This window comes from Phascolarctos cinereus, unplaced genomic scaffold, assembly GCF_003287225.1.
Source record: "Phascolarctos cinereus isolate Bilbo 61053 unplaced genomic scaffold, phaCin_HiC Scaffold_4;HRSCAF=312, whole genome shotgun sequence".
Taxonomy (NCBI): domain Eukaryota; kingdom Metazoa; phylum Chordata; class Mammalia; order Diprotodontia; family Phascolarctidae; genus Phascolarctos; species Phascolarctos cinereus.
In genome coordinates this window covers 46601684-46623978 of record NW_027555847.1, presented here as the reverse complement: position 1 = coordinate 46623978, position 22295 = coordinate 46601684, and the positions used below count along the sequence as shown (strand labels likewise).

General features: G+C 40.2%; 1 protein-coding gene across 2 annotated transcripts in view; it reads left to right on the top strand.

Moving 5' to 3' along the window:
- SUMF1 (sulfatase modifying factor 1) overlaps positions 1 to 22295 on the top strand; it is a 101680-nt gene that overhangs the window by 36411 nt on the left and 42974 nt on the right. For both annotated transcript variants that reach the window (XM_078152158.1, XM_020968446.2), the window contains 4 exons: positions 9561 to 9643; positions 15320 to 15442; positions 16187 to 16301; positions 19766 to 19879. In XM_078152158.1, coding sequence (XP_078008284.1) covers positions 9561 to 9643; positions 15320 to 15442; positions 16187 to 16301; positions 19766 to 19879 — 435 coding nt within the window. The remainder of the gene's footprint in view (positions 1 to 9560; positions 9644 to 15319; positions 15443 to 16186; positions 16302 to 19765; positions 19880 to 22295) is intronic.

Below are 22295 nucleotides of genomic sequence, written 5' to 3'. Positions count from 1 at the left end.
TTACCCCATTAGATTGTAAGTTCCTTGAGGACAGGAACTTTTTCTTATTTTGTATCCCACAGTTTAGCACAATGCCTCCCACATGGTAGATGTTTAGTAAAATATTTATTGACTATTCACTCTTGTTTTTGGTATACTAGTTATTTGTGTACATTGTCAGCCCTCTACTAGATTAGAAAAAAGCACTCTGAGGGCAGAATCTTTCTCACTGAATCTTTGTTTCTCCCAATGATTAGCAAAGTTTTTTACTCATATTAGGTACTTCATAAATGTTTTTTTGGAATACACTTTTAGAATGTCTTGCCATTGCTCAATCTTTTAGGGCAGTGAGGTGAAGCAGTGGATAGAATTTTGGACCTGGCATTAGGAAGACCTGAGTTCAAATCCAGCCACAGATAGTTACTATCTTTGTGACTCTGGGCAAGGCACTTAACAATCTCTGCTTCATTTTCCTCATCTGTAAAATGTGGATCATTATAGTACCTATCTTTTAGTCTTGTTGTAAAGATAAAATGAGACAATATTAGTTAAGTGCTTTGCAGACTATAAAATACCACACAAATGCTAGTTTGCTATTTTTATTGTTATCTTTAGTGCCACTCTTCTTCCTATGTATTGAGTAGATGCAGGGATAAGTGGTAGTAGTGAGAAGTCAGATTGTCTCTCTGTAAGGGTGAAGATCCACATTTTATCAGATTTGCAGGTGGCATGAAGCTGTGAGGAAGAAGATACAACAACATTTTTACTGGTTAACATGATGGGATACATTAAATAGGATGAAATTTAATGGGAAACAATGTAAGATTCTACAGTTAGCTTTTTAAAAAATCAGCTTTACAAGTAGAAGATGTTGGGAGGTAGGTCTATACAGCACTTCCCTTGAAAAAGATACGGGAAATTTAATTGAATGCAGGCTCAGGATGAGTCATCAGTGTAATATGGCAACAAAAATAGCTAATGCTATCCTAGGCCATTTTAAGAAGGGTATTATATCCAAAGTGAGGGATTTGGAATCCGAATTCCAGAGTCTCGGCTTTGGAAGGGACCTCAGGAGCCATCTTGTCTAGTCCTTACCTCAACAAGAATCCTCTGTACCACATTCCTGACATGTCAGGCAAGTTTTGATGGAAGCCTTTGAGTGAGGGTGGAACCTGCTATCTCGTGAGTCAGCCCATCCTGCTTTGGATGTTCTAATTGTTGGGGACGTTTTCTTTACATCAAGCCTAAAATTGTATTTCTGCGTGTGCATCTTTGCTCCTACTTCTGTCTTCCAGAACCAAGCAGAAAAGTCTAACGCCTCTTTCATGTGGTACCTGTACAAATACCAAGGAATCATTTACCATGATCTTCATTCCTTTCATCTTCTTGTTGACTCTCCTTTGATCTCCTTCTTATTTGTCAGGGCCATTTCTAAAATGTACCTGTACCTGAACCAGCTACTCCAGAACAGGTCAGAAGGGGGCAAGCAATGGTCGGATTCTCTTTCCTTATTCTTGATACTGTGGCCAAGATTGCATTAGTTTTTGGGGCTGCCGTTTCACACAATTGACTCTTTTTTTTTTGAGGCAGTTATGTTTTTTTTTCCATTTAATTTTTGTTCTGTTTTTCTCAATTACATGTAAACAAAAATTGTTCACATTCATTTAAAAAAATTTTAGTCCCAATTCTCTCCCTCCCTTCTCTTACCGCTCCCCTCCCCAAATAAGTGAAGCAATTTGATATAGACTGTACATGTGCAGGCATGCAGAACCCTTCTGTAGTAGCCATGATATAAAAGAAAACATAGACCAAAACCAAATGATAATAAAGTTTAAAAAAAAAAGACAATTGACTCTTATTGTATGTAAATTTGACTATAGCCCTTGGTTCTTTTTTCAGAGAAACTGTAGCCAGACTTTCTTCTTCTGTCTTGTACAGACAGTTCTCACTTTACATAAATTTGCATTACACAAATTCAACTCCATGGCTGGGGCTCAGTGGAGCCCTGACCTGCTCCAGACTCTGAAGCTGCTTGGCTTCAGGGGCCCCAGGCTGCTGCAGGGCTGTAGAGCTGCTGAGGGGGTGGAGTAATGCTGGGTGCCCCGAAAGGAAGGGGAGCTCTGCAGAACTGTCCTCTTACATTAAGCAAGAACTGACTGTACTCATGAAATTGATTTTTTTTAACTCAAGTTTAAGAGTTTACAAAATTGCATCCTATTGCTTTGGCCCATTGATGTTGCTTTGTGTGGTCTTTTTGAATCCTGACTGTCATGTGGTGCCTTATAAAATCCCTAGCTTCCTTTAAAGTTCATCTCAGGTGCCACCTGCTCCTTGAAGCCTTCCCTGATTCCCTCCTACTTGTAGTATTCTCTCCCTCTTCAAATTATCTTCTGTTTGCTTTCATTTGTCTTTTTCTTTGTTTTCAATTTATTTCCCCTTTAATGTTTACTGTTTTCTCTTTTGTGCTTATTTTAGGCTCATTTGTTGGTTTTCCAATTTTTCAAAATGCATATTCAGTTAATTAATTCTCTCTTTTTCTATTTTGTCAATGTATGTTTGTAAGGATTTGATTTCCCTTCTGAGGACTGCTTTGGCTGAATCCTAGAAATTTTGGTGTATGGTTCATCATTATTTTCTTTTGCATAGTTATTAATTATTTCAATGATTTGTTCTGTGACTCATTCATTATTTAAGATTTCATTGTTTAGTCTCTATTTGGGTGTATATCTTTTGTTTGTGGTCCTGAACCAATTTCTGTTTTTTACTGCAGTATGGCTTATAAAGGTTACATTAACTATTTCTGCTTTTTTACATCTGTTTGTTATATCTCTGTGCCCTTGTACATTTTTTGCAAAGTTTCATATAGTACAGAGAAATATGTATATTCTTTTGCTGTTCCATTTAACAGACTCCATTAAGCTTTAACTCTAGTTTCTCCAGAATTTTTTTCAGTTCTATATTTTTCCTTTTGTTTATCTTTCTGTTAGATTTATCCAAGCTGATAGAGTGATAATGAACTCTCCTTTCACTACATTGTCAATTTTTACATCTTCCTGAAACTTGGATGTTTGCTTTAAGAATTTGGATGCTAAGGTATTTGGAGCATATAAGTTTGTTACTAATGTTGCTTTGTTGTCTGTGGTTTCTTTCAGCATAATATAGTTTCCTTGTTTTTTCCTTTTTGAATATTTCTTTTTGCCTTGTCTGATAGCATGATTGCAATTCTGCTTTTTTTGATTCATCTGATGCGTAGTAAATTTTTTCCCATACCTTTAATTTTACTTTGTGTATATCTTTGTTTTTTTAAATGAGGTTCTTGGAAGCAGCTTGTAGGGTTTTATTTTCTTGTCCATTATGGCACTTTTTTGTTTTATTGGATTGTTTAATTCATTGACATTTAAAGCTATAAAAGTTAAGCCTATATTTTCCTTCATCTGTCTCTAATATTAGGTTTTCTTTCAAGGTACGATTTCTTTTCTTCTCTTCTTTAAATACAGTATCATGGTCCTTCAGTTATTTTACTTTAATCTTTTTTTTTTAGGGTGACTGTTCTACTGGCTCCCTTCCCCCCTCTTGTTTGTTATCCCATTTTCTTTGGGGTTTTGTTTATTAGTTCCTTTTTTTCCCTTCTGCTTTTATCTGTTTATATAATTCTTTTTTGTCTCATTTAGTCAAGTAGATTTCCCCCTTTTCCTCTTCCCTTTCAATTATTCCTGATCATTAGTTTTTTAAATTTCATTTTTTGCATCCTTTTTTTGAAGGTATGCTGAATTTTATTCAAATTTCAAAAATTATTTATTTATTTTTAGTTTTCAACATTCACTTTCACAAGATTTTAAGTTCTAAATTTCCCCCTTCCCTCTCGAAGATGGCAGACAATCTGATATAGGCTGTGTGTGTGTGTGTGTGTGTGTGTGTGTGTGTGTGTATATATATGATCATGTTGAACATAATTTTACATTAGTCATGTTGTGAAAGAAGAATCAGAACAAAAGGGAAAAACCATGAGAAAGAAAAGACAGACAACAAAGGAAAGAAAATAGTATGCTTTGAACTGCATTCAGATCCCTTAATTCTTTCTCTGGATCTGGATAGCATTTTCTATCATGAGTCTTTTGGAATTGTTTTAGATAATTTGTATCCTTTTTCAAAGAGGATTTCTCTCACTCTTTTCATTATCTGTCCTCTTGTTGTGTCTACTCTAGACCCTTATTCTCTGTTTTTCTTTTCTATATATATTCTTCTTGAAATCAAAGCTCCAAGGTTTCCAGTCCAGGCTTGTGTCTCTAGGCACTTTCTGGTGCTGTCTTGTAGTGCTTGCCCTGTGGATTTCCCTTTTCCTTTGTGTTTCAGTTCCAGAACAATTCCAGTTATTACAGGTATCAGGGAGGACACTGCCCCATGGTAGGGCTCTTCCCTCACCACGTTCCTGATTATGTAGTCCACTATTGGTCTATACCTTCTTCTGGTTACCTTTTTTTCTGCATTTGCCTGAAAAGTCTCCTCCCTGAGTTCATGCTCTCCATTCCCTCTAGAGCCAATTGCCCCCAGGGGTTTTCTAGGTCCCTCCCACCTCCAATGTAGGATGACTAGACCTTTCGAGTACCAAATTTCCATAGGCCACATGTGTAAGATGCTTATGTCCTTTCACAGACTCCATCAGTGGTACACTCAGCCACCACTAAAATCAGGCCTTTTGCCTTTTTCCCTTGTCAGTCTTTCTTCCTTACCCCTATTCTTGTAAACTCTCCTCTTTCTGATACCACAGAGGTAAGTTATCTCCCCTTATTGCTAGCCCTGGATTGGAACCTGTCATGTCACATTCCTCTACATTATCTCACCCCCCCCCCCCAACTCTCCCATGTTGTGAATGTAGTCCCACAAAATAATATCGATTCACATGTGGACAGGATGTTATGGGTTCTGCCCATAATCTCTTCCCCACCCCACCCCCCAACTCTGTTCACTGTTTTTACTGCTTCTTGTACCACACTTCTGTCATCAGTCATTTTCACGTATACATTTAGGAAAAAAGTTTCCTACTATTCTCTCTGTTGTTATTCTGTTGCTGCTGTTGTCCTTTTTCTTTTTTTTTTTTTTTAAATCACTCTTCCTGCATTTTTATTGTTTGGGGTGTTTGAGGAACAAATAGTCTTCAGTTCTGGTTGTATTTCTAAAAATATTTCAAGTTCTTCTTTATTATTGAACATCCTTTTTTTTTCACGTATGATTAAGTTTGGATTTGCGGTATAGGACACTCTGGTCTTTATGTTGAGCTGCATTGTTGTTCAGGACATGTTATTGCATTCCTTCCTATGTTTTCTCATGGGGCAGAGTAGTCTTGGATTATTTGAATATCCTTTCTTCTGTATTTGAAGGTCTTTTTTCTGAACTTGTTGTTTCTGAATTGAATTGTTAAAATTTAACTACTCTGTGTCTTGGAGTTTGCAGCCTTGAATTTTTTTCTGGAGGCAAAGTGTACATTCTTTCAATTGGAATTTCGGTTTCTATGTTCAGAAGTTCTGGGCAGTTCTCTTATTATTTCTCTCATTATGATGTTAAGGCTTTATGTCCTCTCATGTTCTTTTGGGAGACCTATGATCCTTAGGTTGTCTCTGGTGGGAAGGGTTGGCAAGAAGCTTTCAGTTCCTTCCGTCAGTCAGTCTACCTTTGTAGTGGTGGGAAATTACATGGGAAAGGAGATCATAGAAGGAGAGTTGGTCATAGCCATAACAAAGGGAAAATACTGCCTTCAAGGTCAATGGTTTGCTTGCCTAGTGAGCATATTTTCTTTTACTGTTATTTTTTGCTCATCTTCTTGATTGTCCTTCACATCTGTGTATTTACATACCTAATCTATTGTTTTCTCTTTTGGTTCTTGGTAAGACTTGGCATCATTGAACATTTCAGTTTTTTCTATTTTTCTATTTTGACTATCATTTTTGCTCTTTAGGATATGAATTCCATTCTCACAATTCTCATTTATCTTTTGAACCCACTTAGAAACAGTGTGTGTTGGTTGCATATACTACTCAATTTCCACAGAGTCCTCTGTTTCACAAGTTTTGGATAATTTTTCTTTGTTTTACAGTATTTATTCATAGATGCCTGAACTTATTTACTGGACTTGGAAGCCATATTTCTTTCTGTTGTTGTTTTCTTATGATTAATGTTCAAAATCTTTGTGTTTTCTTCATCCTGAAATCTTTGGTAATCTCTCTCTTTTTTTCTCTCTTTCTTTCTCTCCTTCTCTCTCTCCCTTTCCCCCTGTATTTTTGCTATTTCTTGCTTTCTGATTTCTTCCCCTCTGATTGTAGTTTCCTTGGTAGCCTCAAAGCATCTCAGCTTCTTTTTGTGCTGGGCATTTGCACTGCCTCCATGCCAAGAGCACTCTCCCTCCTCATCTCAGCCTCCTGGATTCTTTAAGCTACCTTCAAGCCTCAGCTAAAATCTCATTTTCTACAGGAAGCTCCTTAGGGCCACCTCCCTTGACTTATTTCCTAGTTATCCTACATGTAGGTTGTTTGCACATACTTGTTTGTGTGCTGTCTTCTGCATTAGATCGTGAGCTTCATGCGGGCAGGGATTGTCTTTTGTCTCTTTTTTGTATCTCCAGCACTAAGCACATTGCTTGGCACTTAGTAGGTGCTAATAAATGCTTACTGACTGACAGGACATTGTCTATTGAATTGAATGTTGAGTCCTAAAAAATGTCAAGTAAGGGCAGAACTGAGGCTGGCTGTTCGTTATTCTTTTTTTTTTTTAATTTTTATGTGTTTTTTTATGTGAGGCCAGATTTGAACTCAGGTCCACCTGAATCCAGGGCCGGTGCTTTATGCACTGTGTCACCTAGCTGCCCCGTTAGTCATTCTTGAAGAGGATCAATGACGTCAGGAGGGTGAAGTCTTGACTTGCAAGTGAATTGGATTTAAGTGAGGCAGAGCTGTGCGAAGTCATGAGCCTTACTCTCTCCTCCAGGGTCATCTGAGTCTACTGGCAAGACATAAATCAGGGTGACTGGAGATGACCCCAGATGCAGTGGAAGACCTTGGCCTTTTTAAGCTAAGGTCTTTCCGGGTCTCTGTCTGATTCCCATTCAGTGATTTACTGGTAGGTAAGAAATGAGGCTAAAGATGGCCTAGTTTGCCTGCTCACAGAAAAAAAAAAATCAAACTAGGAGGGGAAGACCCTCAGGGTTTCTGGCCAGAACAGAAACAATTGCTATTTACATGTGCTCTGAGCCATCAAAACCCAAACAGTGACCCATTGAGAAGGGAAAGAAGCCATCAATGGATTATAAGAAAAAAAATAATCTAAGGAGAAAAAAGGTATAATTAACAGGAAATAGGAGGGTAGTAGAAGTGAATAGTTTAGGGAACATATCATTTCTTCATTATGAAATCAGTATTATAAGTGGCGGGATAATATAGAGAAATTTCTTTTGGATATATCTTTTGGATAGAAAGAGAAGAGCATGAGAGAAAGGTGCCCAGGTAAAGAGTTGTCATTCCTCAAAAAGGAAAGGTTGGCAAGCAACTTTCAGTCTACCTTTGGAGTGGTGGGAAAGTATGGATGTTACATGGGAAAGGAGATCATAGAAGGAGAGTTGGTCACAGCCATAATAAAGGGAAAACTCTAGCAGCATCACAAAATGACTCAAAAGAGGAGGGAGGTCTTGCAATGAACTTGGCTGGAGTTTGGTTTGGACATTTCAGGAGATGGGCTTCTATACAATGGAGCCTTGGTACTAACTCCCACTAAAGGAAGGGAAGGAAGTAGTTAGGATCCCAGAGCAGGTTGAACAGGATACCATCGATTCAAAGACTGGCATGGCATCTAAAGGGATGACTAAGGAGAAAAATGACAAAGATCAGGATCGACTACTTCCTTAATACTTGCTATTATATCCTCCAGCAAAAATTAGTACTCCTGGGAACAGAACATAAGCTATCCTAGAAGGAAAAAGGAGCAAGAAAGCAGACAGAAGGACAGCAAAACTTCTTGGAAAGGAACAATACAAATTAATGTTATTTTAAAAAAATTGAAGATGGGGATAGGGAGAATTATCAGAGCTGGGAAAGGAAAGAGAACAAAAGAGAATAACACAAAAAGTAAACTCAAGAGATTTGGAATTGGCAATCAGGTTAAATTGAGTGTTAGTAAAATCATCTGATGAAATGCTAACTTAAGAGCAGGAAATACATACTGCACACTCATTTTAATTGATAACAGACAAACTTGAAAAGCACAAACCTGGATGTGAACAGATTAAATTCCCCAGTAGAGCAGAGTATGCACGGTAGAGAGAATCTAGGAGCTCTGGGGTCAGATGTTGCTGGTGATGTTTATTGCAAGGTTACTGTGTAACCTTGGCCAAATCACTTGCCTTGTCCTCAATTTCTTCATTTATAATGAAGGAACTGGACTAGATTAGGTGGCCTCTGAGATCCCTTCTGGCAATGTGTAGAAGTTACAAGTGGGCTGATTTTTACTCACTATAAAGAATTTAATTACATAGCTATCTTAACAATAGAATGAAATGCTTCATGAGGTAGTAAGTTTCCTGTCATTACAGCTTCCAATATGGGTCAGGTTCATAGTGTTGGGATGAAGTTGGGCTAATTGCTTTCTCAGGTCCCATCCAATCCTAAGATTTTTTTTATTTTGTAAATGAGAGGTGAAAATCCTTGAGGCTAACAAACAAAAATTCCCTGGGCTAGTTTTGGAAGGGAAGAGAGCTGGTGACCTAGGAAGTTAAGCAGGTAGGTCAGTGAGGCTTATGGCCCATTTATTGCAGGATACTGGAGTGTCTCATCAGGCTCTATTGCTGACTCTTTTGTGACCCTTCCAAAAATTTTTTTTAATCTATTTTGAACTTAAATGCAAAAAGACACAGAAAAGAGCATTTCCCTATACACAGCACAGCATAAAGAAGATTCAATATAAAACCAGTTTACTTTTAAAAAAACACCCAACTATGTAATAAATACTACTCATCATTTTCAAAACTATCCTGCTTTTCTGTGCTTCCTTTTAAGTTTTCTTTTGTCTCTGCTATGCATGTTTTATTTTTTTCTCCCTCCCACCCCCACCCTAGAGAAGGTGATCATTAGACATAAATATGAATATACATGTAAAACCATGCTATGCACACTTGTACTTATCAGTTCTTTCTCTGGAGGTGGATAAGCATCTTCAAGACCTGACTCTTTATGCACCTTTGTTTCCTTACCTACAAACTTGGAATGATTCTTCCCGTGCCTTACTTGAGTTTCTGGAAGACTTCTTTAAGTTCTATGAATATCTTAGCTATAGGCACCCTGTGAAGATGTCATTTAAATTCAATCTTTACAATAGTTTTTAAAAAAAGAAACATTTATATACTGAGAATGTATTCACATGCATTTTTGCTCTGTGATAAGTTAGGAAAGAGCATGGTTTTCCAGACTGCCTCAAAGAACTTTACAGATCATGGAGCAGCTCCCTGCTACACTTAAATTTATGCCTAGTTTTCCAGAGGGTCTCTTAGGGAGTTTAAAGCCCCTCAGTAACGGCTTCTCCTTGGCCTGCTTTTCTTTAAGGTTGCAGCTGCTCCATGGTGGTTGCCTGTTAAAGGAGCTAATTGGAGACATCCAGAAGGCCCTGATTCTACTATTCTGCACAGGTGAGTGTTGCTGCTGTTTCCCAGCACTGAAGCCTTCTTTCTCACTCTGCAGACTTTGTGGTTGTGCTTTTTATAGAATGAATTTAAGGTCTTCAGGTGAGCTCCCCCAAATTTGGCCACCCCAAGGAGTTTGTCAAAATCTAACCCTTTGTTCCCATTTTATGCCATGGCTATTTTTGTATTTCATTGATAGTGGGCTTTTAAAGCCTTTTTGAAACATGAAATTACTTTTAAAGAGGAATGTTCAGGTTATGGAATGTTTACTTATATCAGTGTTTACTTATATCAACAATTCTGTCTTGCCAGATGGCCACTGCTGAAGCTGTGTGCTTAGGGTTAAGGATTTAAACTATTTCCAATTGTAGACTGGCATACTTTTTAAAAGAATCCTACAGTAACACTATCTGATTGGTGACTCACAAAGCTACAAGTTGATCGAGTCTCTGAAGCACTGGCAAAGCAATTATCTGCTATTCTGGATGGACTAGATTCTGACTAACAAAGAAGAACTGGTTACTAAATTTAGAAATAATGGGAACCTCACTGGGGAAACAGCCAGTTCATCTTTGGATTCTTGATACGGAAGGAAAGTGCAGTTGTCTGACATACACTATAAATTTTTAGGGAAAGCAGATTTCTAAAATGTTTAGAGAAAGAGGATATGGAATCTCATAGAATAAAAATCCAGAAGGGAGAAGTCAACCCGATAGAATGGGGAGTTCTTTGAAATTAATCAACAGGTCCTACTATGTTCCAGGCACTATACCAGGAATACAAATACGATGAATGAAACAATCCCCATTTGTAAAATGCTCACATTTCAATGGAGTAAACACAAAGGATGTCTAAGTATGTCCAGCATAAATATAAAGAAAACAAATGTAAATAAATAGGAAGAAATTGAATGCAAGATAGCATGAAAAAGAGGATACTAACAGTTGAAGGGATCAGGAAAGCTTCATGGAGAAGGTGGCACTGGATCTGCATCTTGTAGGGAGAGAAGGATTTTGTGACACGTAGGTGAGAAAGGAGAATATAACAAATCTGGGCGATAGCTCGTGCTGGGAGACAGAGGATTGTGGGAAGAATGAAGAAGCAGCCAGATTTGGCTCAGTGGGAAGGGAAGTAACTGGTGAGGTTGGAGCAAGGTTGGGAGGGGCTTTAAAAGCACCACCAGAGGAGGTTGTCTTTGATTTTGAGGCAACAGGGAGCTACTGGAGTTTATTGAGCAGAAGGGTGCCATGGTTAGATAGGCATTTAAGGATTATCACCTGGGCTGCAGCCTAGAGGAGGTTGTGAAATGAAAGGAGATTGGAGACAAGGAGACAGATAAGAGGCCCTCGTAATCATCTGGGTGAGACATGATAAGGGCATGAATAAGAGAAAGGGGTCAGTTGTGAGAGTTGTGGAAGTGGGAACATCAGGATTTAGCAATTGGTTGGTTACATGGGGTGAGAGAGTTCTGAATCAAGGGTGAAACCAAGGTTACCAACATAGAGGAACAGAAAAATGGAACTTTGATAGAAATAGGGGAGTTTAGTAGGAGGAGGGTTTTGGGGAAAAGATAATTCTGTTTTGGACATGTTGAGTTTGAGGTGTCTCTGAGACAATGAATTTGAAATGTCCATTAGAGAGTTGGTGATGATTTGATTTCAGGAGACACAAAAAGAAACAGTTCCGATGAATACAAAAAGGAGTGATCTGAAGACAGTGATGTGGATGCAAAAGGAGCCTATCAACTTAGATAAAAAAAGACATACAGAAGAAACATTCATAATGTCTATGAAAATGAAAAGGAGAGGACTGCTTATATGAGAACAGTGTCAGGATGATTAAGACTTAGAATAAGCTTATATTAGTGATGACTGCTAAGAAAAAGAATGAAGATTATCTTAATATCAAGGGAGAAGGGAGGATCAAAGAGGGCTCACGACTGCCTCTTGGGGGGATGGACAAGAGAAGAAAAAAGGACACAATTTGAATTTTGCTTTTTTTTTCTTTGTCATGGTGAATAATCTTTGAACTGGAAAGGACAGCGCAAAAATGACTGAGAGGTAGGAAGTGAATACTCAGATTACGGAGAAAATAGAGTGCCTGTCTGCCTTCAGAGAGTTGCAGGTACCAGCCTTGAATGAACTTAATTTTTAGGTAGTGGAGTATCTGGCCAATGGGATTGCTGAGCTACCGTGAGTGACTTTTGAAAGGTCATGGAGAATGAGAAGAGTGTTGGAGGGCAAATGTCCTCCAGATTTTTGTGTAAGGTAAGAGAATAGAATGTGAAGAATATAGGCCAGTGAGTTTGACTTTAATTCCTGGCAGAATCCTAGAACATCTCATTAAAGCAATGGCTTGTGAAATTCTTCACAATGAAGTGGTGACCCCGAAGAACCAATGTGTCTTCATCAAGAGCAGGTCATGCCAGACTTGCCTCCTTTCCATTTGTCCTAGGATTATTAGTCAGAGATTGGTGAAGCGACTAAACCCAAAGAGTAGCCATTAATAGTTTAATAGAAAAAACACTAAACATCATTCAGATGTTGCCTCTGGTGCTTATTGGCCATATGTTCCTGGACAAGCAACTTAAATTTTCTGAGCCCCACTTCCCCATTTGTAAAATAATACTTATAATACCCAACTTAACACAGTTGTTTGAAAACGAAAGGAGATTAGTGTATGTAAAGTGCTTTCCTTTTAAAAATATCTTTTAATCTTAAAAATTTATGATTTTTTTACATCATTTATGATTACTAGCGTATCCTTTCTCCTGCCACCTCTTAGAGAGCCATCCCTTATAACACAGAAAAAAGAAGAAGAAAAGCCAGCTCAGCAAGACTAACCAAAACATTAGAAAATATTTTAGCGTACGTGGGGCGTAAAGCGCTTTTCGAACATTCTATACATATTTAAAAATGTGTTGTGCTTAATAGGTCGATGTCAGTGTGAAAGGTTGTCTTCACTAGAATGCCCTGTAGATCAGAGATGGGAACGAAGGCCCAGGTGGCATACTTTATTGGATATACAGTTGACCCAGAGTTGGGAGAGATAGCTAACACATGGGATCAAAGAATTAGGATCTCAAAATAGCTAAGCGGGCTAGAATCTTGCACCAAATCAAATGGGAAGAAATTGATTAGGGACAAAGAATCTACATCCCACTTCAAAAAATCAAGTTATGCAGGTATTAGATGATCAAGATGTGGTTAAATAGAAATTCTTCTGGAAAAGATCTTGGGGGATGGAGTTAGTCTCTTTGAAAGTTCAGTATGAGTCAGCATTGTGATATGGCAGACACTCAAGCTATCCCAGTCTTTGCATTCACAGAGGCACACTGTTCAGAGTGAAAGATGGTAATCTGGTTGGTCAGTCAATAAAGATTTATAAGTGCCTGCTGAGTTCCAGGCACTGTGCTAAGTGCTGGAGATATAAAAAGAGTCAAAAGACAGTCTCTGCCCTCTCGGAGAGCGCCATCCAATGGAAGAGACAACGTGCAAACAAATATGTACTGACAAGCTGTGTGCAGGATGAATCGGAAGTAATTATCAGAGGGAAGTTAATAGAATTAAGAGGCGTTGGGAAAGAGTCCCTATAGAAGATGGGATGTTAGTTGGGACTTAAAGGGAGCCAGGGAAGCCATTAGGTGAAGAAGAGGAATGAATGCATTCCCGGCAGGGAGGACAAGCAGACAAAATGCCCAGAGCTGAGAAGTGGAGTATCTTGTTCATAGAACAGCCAGGAGGCCAGTGTGACTGGATTGAATAGAAGTGGTGAGGAGTAAGGTGTTAGAAGACTGGAAAGGTAGGAGGGGGCCAGGTTATGAATGACTTTGAATGCCAAGTAGAGAAGTTTCTGTTTGATTCTGGAGGTGATAAGGAGTCGCTGAAGTTTATTGAGTAGGGGAGTGATAGGATTAGACCGGCACTTTAGGCAAATCAGTTGTGGCTGAATGGAGAATGAACTGGAGTGGGCAGAGACTTGTGACAGGCAGACCCATCAGTAGGCTGTTGCAGTCATGCAGGTGTGAGGTGATGACGGTGTGCACCAGAGTGGTGGTAGAATTAGAAGAGGGACGGGGACATATTCAAGAGATTTTGCAAAGGTGAAGTCAGCAGGCCTTGGCAACAGATTAGATATGGGGAGTGAGAAATAGTAAGGCGTGGAGGATGACTTCTGTGTTGTGAGCCTGAGGGACCGAAAGGATGGTGTTGCCTTCTAAAATAATAGGGAAGGTAGGGAGAGTCTAGGGGGAGAGATAACAAATTTGGTTTTGGGCAGGTTGAGTTTAAGATGTCTGCTGGACATCCAGTTGAAGATGTCCGAGAGGTAGTTGGAGATACAAGATCGGAGGTCAACAGAGGTTGGGGCAGGACAGCAGAATCATCAGCATAGAGATGCTAATTAAATTCATGGGAGCTGGTGAGATCACCAAGTGAGGTGTTATATCAAGAGAAGAGAATTGGGCCCAGGACTAAACCCTGTGGTAAAGAACATGATCTGGATGAGAATCCAGCAAATGATACTGAGAAATAGTCACATAAGTAGAAGGAGAACCAGGAAAGAGAGGTTTCCTGAAAACCTAGAGGGAAGAAAGTACCAAAGAGCAGAGAGTGATCAACAGTGTCAAAGGTTACAGAGAGATGAAGGAGAGTGAGGATTGAGAAAAGGTTTTGGGGGACAGCTAGATGGTGCAGTGGATAGAGCATTGGCCCTGAAGTCAGGGGGACCTGAGTTCAAATTCGGCCTCAGACCAAACACTTGACACTTACTGGCTGTGTGACCCTGGGCAAGTCATTTAACCCCAATTGCCTATCAAAAAAAAAAAAGGTTTTTGGATTTGGCAGTTGAGAGTAATTTTGGAGAGAGCAGTTTCAGTGGAATGATCAGGTAGCAAAATAGATTGTAAGGAGTTGAGAGTGAGAGGAGAGAAAGAGGAAGCACCTGTTGTAAATGGCCTTTTCAAGGAGTTTAGCTACAAATGGCAGAAGAAATACAGGATTATGTCATTAATGGGGAAGGAAGGAGCAAGTGAGGGTTTTTTCAGGGTGGGAGAGACATGGGAATGTTTGTAGGCAGGAAGGAATGAGCCAGTAGATAGGAGGTTTGAAAATAAAGAAGAGAGTGAGGATGATGGTGGGTACTGTCTGTTGGAGAAGACAAGATAGAATGGGATTGCTTGATCAGGGAGAGAAGTTAGCCTTGGTAAGGAGTAAGGCCACCTCATTATGAGAGAGGAATGAAGGAGGAGAGAGAGAGTGGCAGAAGAGGGAGCTCGTGGTGGATGGCTGCATTTTTTTTTTCAGTAAAATATGAGTCAAGGATCTCTACTGAAAAGGTGGGAGGAGAGGGAGCCAGGGGATGTTTGAGGAGGGATGAAAAATTTTGGAATGGTTGCTGTGGGGAGTTCTTCCTAGCCGCAGGCCTTCAAGGAGAGCCACTGGACAAGGATGTTGTAAAGAAGGGTCTGTTTCTATTATGGGGTTGGACTAGACGAAGTCCCTTTCAGGGCTGAGATTCTAGGATTCTGTAATTTGTGCCTGACTAACATCTGGGCATGTCTGTTTCAACCATGTGGTAATACTGTTGGGGTGAGTGGGGCTCATTGGAATAAAGCGAGCCTCACTGAATGCCAAGCTTTTTTTGCATTCTTATTTGTGCCATTTTTCTCTTGTTACTAACCAGACAGGATCACCCAGTTCTCCATGTCTCCTGGAATGACGCGGTTGCATACTGCACTTGGGCTGGAAAGCGGTTACCCACTGAAGCCGAATGGGAATATAGCTGCAGAGGGGGCCTTGAGAATAGGTACTTGCCGAGTATAAACCTTAGTAATGTTTGGCTTTTTTTTTAACGTCAGGGAATCTTTCAGTGATCAAGGAGGATTTTTTAAAAAAATCCTTACTTATTTTCTTTTCTCACTGTGTTTAATTCATCTCAACAGAGTTACTTGGGGCATACTGACAAATGGGACCAAGTCCTTTCCCTGGCATTGTAAAAAGAGTTCTAATCCTTCTGCTTTCGAAAGGCCCAGAGGTTGTAATGCTGGGGCATTAGAAAGATGCTCATTGCTCTTTACATTGACTTGGCAAGCTCTCTCCCTGTCAGCATTCTCCTATTTTTAGGCACCTTCTAAAACTAAGACACATTTCCATGTTGCTAAAACTTGGAGTGCATTGAAGCCTGGGTTAAATCTTCTAGGAAAAGGCTACTTAAAATAGTGAAATATTTATAAAAGAGTCCCAGTGTAATGTTGCATGACCAAGCTACCATATAAGTGCATGATGTGGCCTGAATGGTTGCAGTTCTCTAAGGCAGCCTCGGTTTCAGTCCTCCTGAATGGTCTGGAAGCTGTGAGCTTCATAGGATCTGATCCTGCCGACATTCCCCATTCCCCCCAATCCTGCCCCATTGAAAGTATCCCATTAAATGTAGCTTGGTCTGACCACGGTAGCCATGTTCTTTCTTTTTGTTACACTCTTCTGTCTTCTGGATTTCAGTCCAAAAGCCTGAGCATATTTGACAGGTTCTTGCCTCTGTCTCTTCTGACAGACTTTATCCATGGGGCAACAAGTTGCAGCCAAAAGGTCAACATTATGCCAACATTTGGCAAGGAGAATTCCCTGTGAGCAACACTGGTGAAGATGGCTACCGAGGAACGGCACCTGTGAGTATTTGGGCTGGATACAGGCAGAAGGGCCCTCCCTGCGTGTTCTTCTGTTCCCTTGGCATGTGTTTGCTGCCCATGTGGCAAATACTGTGAGTGATCAGACACTTTTAATGAAACGACGTGAGAGGTGTCTTTATTTAATGGCCTGGAGAGAAATTCACTGGTTGGGAGTAACTACTTTAGGAAGTTGCTAGATTATTTTTAAAAATTGTCTTTTAAAAAATATTCTTTATTTCTGCCTCAAAAAATAAAGGCAAAGAAGATAACTACACCTTTTGATGGCAAAGGAAAAGACAGGAAGCAGTTTTGCATGTATTTTTAAGATATTGAATGACACTAAGTGATTTTAAAATGCTGTGAACTTACTTGAGAGGATGATAGTTTCCAGAAAATAAAGATTCATGTCAGAGTTTGCTCTGTAAACTTCTTAAAGACCTGTATAAATACTGTCATTATTGTGGAGGCAGTAGATTGGCCTTAGAGTTGGGGAGATCCGAGTTCGAATTCTGTCTCTGGAAAGTATAAGCGATGTGACCCCAAACAAGTCACTTAACTACATAGAGACCCAGGCTGCTCTTGGATGTGATAAATGTCAGATGAGATGCTTGTGCATAACTGTGGAGGGAGTTTCCTATGCTTAGTGGAAGCATGCTTCTCCCCCCTTTGCTTCCCAAATATTATGCAAATGTGTTGAGCCTCTTTGTTTTAGGTAATTTTATAGTATGAGATTTCATGCCTAGGGGCAGCTAGGGGATGCAGTGGATGGAGTGCTGAGCTTGGAGTCAGGAAGACTTGAGTTCAAATCCGGCCTCAGACATTTACTAGTGTGACCTTGGGCGAGTCACTTTAACCTCAGCCTGCCTCAGTTTCCTCAACTGTAAAATGGGGCTAATAAGGGTACCTACCTCCCTATGTTGTATTGTGAGGATGAAATGAGATGATATTTGTAAAATGCTCAGCACAGTGCCTGACACACGGTAGGTAGGAGCTGTCTAAATTCCAGCTGTGAGGATGGTGTTCAAAATTATTGCTTAGGTATTCCAATTATGCACCAAACTCAGGATGTTCAGAACAGAATTCATTCTCTTTCTTCCACAACCTGTTTATTCTTCTGACTTTCCTATTTCTGTGAACATTTCTTGAATCTGTATTGTCTTCTCCCTTCCCAGTTTTTGGGAAGTGCTTTTGACAGTGATGTCTATGTGTCCACACACACACACACACACACACACACACACACACACACACGTATATATGTGTGTGCCCATACATGTATGTTATTATTTAGTCATTTCAGTCATGTCCGACTCTTCATGACCCTGCTTGGGTGGCTCATGTCCGTAGGCCTCCTATCTGAACTGTTGCTAACCTATTCCAGTCATGTCCCTGCTAGTCTCCCTTCCTCCAGTCTGTTGGCTGTTTAGTCCATCTTATGCATTTACTGATCCAGTAATCTTAAAACACAGTTCTGATAATGTCATTCTTTTATTAAAAAAAAATTCAATTATTCCTGTTTATTTTAATAAAAATCTATATTCCTAAGCCCACTGTTTAAGCTCATTCATGCTTGCCTAGGTTGTCTTTTTTAGTTTTATCTCCTGTTTCTACTTGTCATCTGCCCTGTGCTCTAGTCCAACATTTCTCAGAGATTTTTGGTCTTAGGATTCCATTATGCTTTCAAAAATTATTGGGGACCCCAAAGAATTTTTGTCAGTGTGGATTCTATCTATTAACATTTACCATAATGGAAATTAGATCTCTTAATATTATTAGGAAAAAAAAGTTTTAACTTCATAGAACCCCTGAAAGGAGGTAGGGGACTCTTGGACCACATTTTGAGACCTGCTGCTCTAGCCAGCTGGACTCCCTGTTCTTCTTTGAACATGATCACCTTTTGTGCCCATCACATGCTATTATTCATCATCTTCCTTCTCCAGGAATACTGTCTTATGGAAATAACAGAATTTGGAACAAAAAAACCCCAAACCCAAACCCTAGATTTAGTCTTGCTTCCCTGAGACTCCATTTCATTGATTTCCCAAAGATGATAGTAATATCTGTAGCACCCTCCTGCTTCTTAGGGTTGTTGTAAGGATCAGATATGTGAAAAACTTTATGGAGACCTCAGACAGCTAGAAATATATCAGCTCCTGTTATGTGCTTGTTCTTTCCCCATTCCATACCCCTACCCCCAGTTTGTCACTGTTAGCTTTACTTGTAGATGTAAAGTCCCAGTTCCAAGGTGTTATCTCACCTGAAGCCTTCTGTGATGCACACATATGAAATGGTTGTTAAATTCCATCCAAGAATTGAATGTGTGTGTGTGTGTGTGTGTGTGTGTGTGTGTGTATACACACACACACACACACACACACACACGCACACACACGAGCAGCTGAGTCAGTAAGACCTGAATTCAAATCCTCTCTCAGACATTTAATAGCCATGCGATCCTGGGCAAGTCACTTAACCCTGGTTGACTCAGTTTCCATATCTGTACAATGAGCTGGAGAAGGAAATGGCCAACCACTCCATTATCTTTGCCAAGAAAACCCTAAAAGGGGCCATGAAGAGTCACTGAAACCACTAAACAACATCATACACATATACTCGCACTCACGTAGATGTATATGTGTGTATGGACATAGACATCAATGTTAAAATGTAAATTATTGTTAAATATGTCCTGTGCTAATAAAATGTTACCATTTTGGTACATCCCCCCCCCCATTCTCCTTAAGAAAACAAACTGTTGCCTTTAGTATTTTGGATCTATGTGAAATTGCATAGGAGACTGTCTAGTCTGCCTTGGAAATGTATTTAAAGTATATTTGTGATTTATCTCCGACTCCTAGGGACTGAGAGTCAGCAAAAGCCCCAAGATTATTCCATAACTTGGCAACAGTGCCTGGGAGAAGTAGAGACCTTGGCTTTGAAGCCTGCACTCATGATGAGGGTTTGGGGAGATGGTTAGGGGCTGGGGCTTTAGGGCTCAGAAATGGGCACTATCTGTCTGTGCTGTGAGAGCTGAAGTTGACAGCAAGATCCAGCTCCTGTGACTTTTCAGATTACTGTATTGGGTCCAGTTGAGATCAGAGACGATTCACAGCCGAGTTCATTTTTATGTTTTAGATGGAGTAAACATCCCTCTCCTGCCCTCCTCTGTTAGATGAAGTTTTGTTTTATGATCAGTGATAAATTTTTCTGTTAGAAATAACTTAATGGTATTTTATACCACATTAAGTATAAACTCTCTGCGGATTTATAAATTCCCCTTCAGGGCCCCAAGCTGGGAAATGCATCTTTATTTGCATTCATGTTTGTTGGCCAAATTATATTTTGACTGATGAAAGGGATGTTAATATTTACATGGGAGAGCCAGAGCTCTAATTTAGTGCTTTTTTCAGCCAAATGGGTTTATGAAAACATGAAAATTTTAACAAATTCTTTACTTTGTATAGGTTACTGCCTTTCCTCCAAATGGGTATGGTCTGTACAACATAGTGGGGAATGCATGGGAGTGGACCTCAGACTGGTGGACCATTCATCATTCTGTTGATGAAACCCTTGATCCTGTAAGTAACCCTTTCTGAAGGTGCGTTCCATATTGGAACCTTTTTGCTGGGCTGGCTCTGTATACATCCTGTCTAGGGGGAAAAGCAGTAGGATAATCTGCCTTCTCTGGGGGAGTGTGCCAAGAAGATGTTCCATTCAGTTCATTGGTACTAGGTACATAGGCAAGGACCTATTATGATTAAATCTCTGAGCTAAGATCTGTGGGGTACATAAAAAGATTTGGTCCCTGTCCTTAAGGAGGTGGGAGATAAAGATACATAATGATTATTCAGTGGAACATGTCATGAGTATCATAAGAGACCAGTCACGTACTTTGGAACTTAAGAGGCTGGAATGATACCATCTGTTGAGTTGGGGGCAGGATACATAACAAATGACATTTGTTTCATAACAAGTGCCATTTGAATAGGGCTTTGGAATTTGAGTAGAATTTTGATCTGTGGGGGTAAGGCATTCTGGGCTGAGAGGAGTACATGAGCAAAGGTAGGAGGACATGCGGTGTATTTGGGGAGCCGTAACTAATCTAGTTTGGGTGGACTAGAGAGTATTCTGATAGGCAGTGTGGTGGAAAGGAGAACTAACCTTAGATCCAAGGGGACCTGATGTGCAGTTCCACCTCTGACACGTGTGATCTCTATGACCCAGGGCAGAGTGCTCCAAGCAGCAGTGGAGAGGAAGGTCCTCCCTGGGAGCTCCTTGCAGCTGGAAAATTCATTGTTCCTTTCCCATATATAGTAATACAGGTGCAGAGTGGGAGATAATTCTGGAAAGAAATGAGCCGTGTTGTGGAAACCTTGAAATTTCAGGCAGAGTAATTTGCATTTTAGTCAGACTATAATATGGAGCTATTGAAAATTTTGGAGCAGAGGAGTATGTGAATTTTTATTATTCAGTAGAGGCTTTCGGTTAGTAACCTTGAGTTTACAGAAGACAGTGGGCAGGCAAAGCAGATAGCAAGCATTTTTAAAGCAGTTATTATGTACCAGGTACTGTGCTAAGTGCTGGGATTAAAAGACAATCAAAAAAATAGGCCCTGCCCTTGAGGAGTTTATATTCTAGTGAAGAAGTATGTACATAAAAGGGAGCTGAAAAGAGGCAGGGATTAGGAGGGGTAGAGAAGGTACCTGAATGGGGGGCATGTTGTTGAAGTCTGGAAAGTCAGAAGCATAGCCAGGAGAGGAATGAAGCTTCTCTAGCTTGGGCCGCTTCCCAAAATGGAGGCACTAGCAAGAACTCACCAATGGGAAGGTGATGGGGGGAGATATTATAGGATGAGAAAGCTGTAGGGCTGGATGGGTGTTCTTGGATGGGAGGCCTATGTACTGTGACTTCAGCTGAGATGTGGTGAAGTTCAGAAAGTCAGGATCACAGCCAGGAGAAGAATAAAGGTTGACTGGCTTGGGCCCCTCCCCCAAATGGAGGGACCAGGAGAAACTCACCAATGGTAGAAGGGGGTTGGCATGGCACAGAGATGTTCCAGGGTAAGGAGGCCTCCTTTTTTCACAGTTAAAAAAGCATTTTTGTGGTTAGAAGGCAAGCACAAGGCTGCAGCCTTCTAGAATATTGTGAGGGGATGGGGTACTCTCTAAATGATGAATTAGGTGACTCTCCAATCCAGTTCATTCAGTTAATTGAAAAGTATTTCCTAAGCACTCATTTAAGAAACTTAGCAATTTTCTAGGCATAATAGGAAAGGGCAATAGAAGTATTATGCACTGTTTCTGCCTGCAAATTGCTTATAATGTGGTTGAGGAAGGACATTGAATGCATCTGATTTACCACCTTGGGTAGGTCAGTCAGTAAACATTTATTAGGTGCCTACTATGTACCAGGCATTGTGTTAAGCTCTGGGGATACAAAGAAAGGCAAAAGACAGCTCCTGCCCTCAGGGGACTCACTGTCTAATGGAGGGAGATAACACATAAAAAAAACCTTAAGGAGTGGTGGGATAGGGGTGGGAAGAACAGAGAGACAGGAAGGGAGGGAGAGAATGAACCTGCAGGCTGGCATTATGCTGAAGTCTTACAGGCAGGTGGGAAATGATGGGGAGCTGCTCTGGGCCCCCTCCTTAAGTGGAGGATCTGGGAGGAGCTCTCTTATGTCCACACTCTACCCTCTCCAGTCAGAGAGAGCAAGGATCCCAAGAGGTGTGAGTTTCAGAGTTGATATGATATTGCAGGAAGAAAGAAAGAAAATAAGTAGCAGAATAAATGAAATCTGTGACTGCAGGGTATGTGTACGTGTGTGTGTGTGTATTTGTATATGTGTATGTATTCACATTGGGGGCAGCTAGGTGGCTCAGGGGATAGAGGGCCAGGCCTAGAGTCAGGAAGACTCATCTTTATGGATTCACATCTGGCCTCAGCCACTTAGTAGCTGTGTGACCCTGTTTGCCTCAGTTTCCTTATCTGTAAA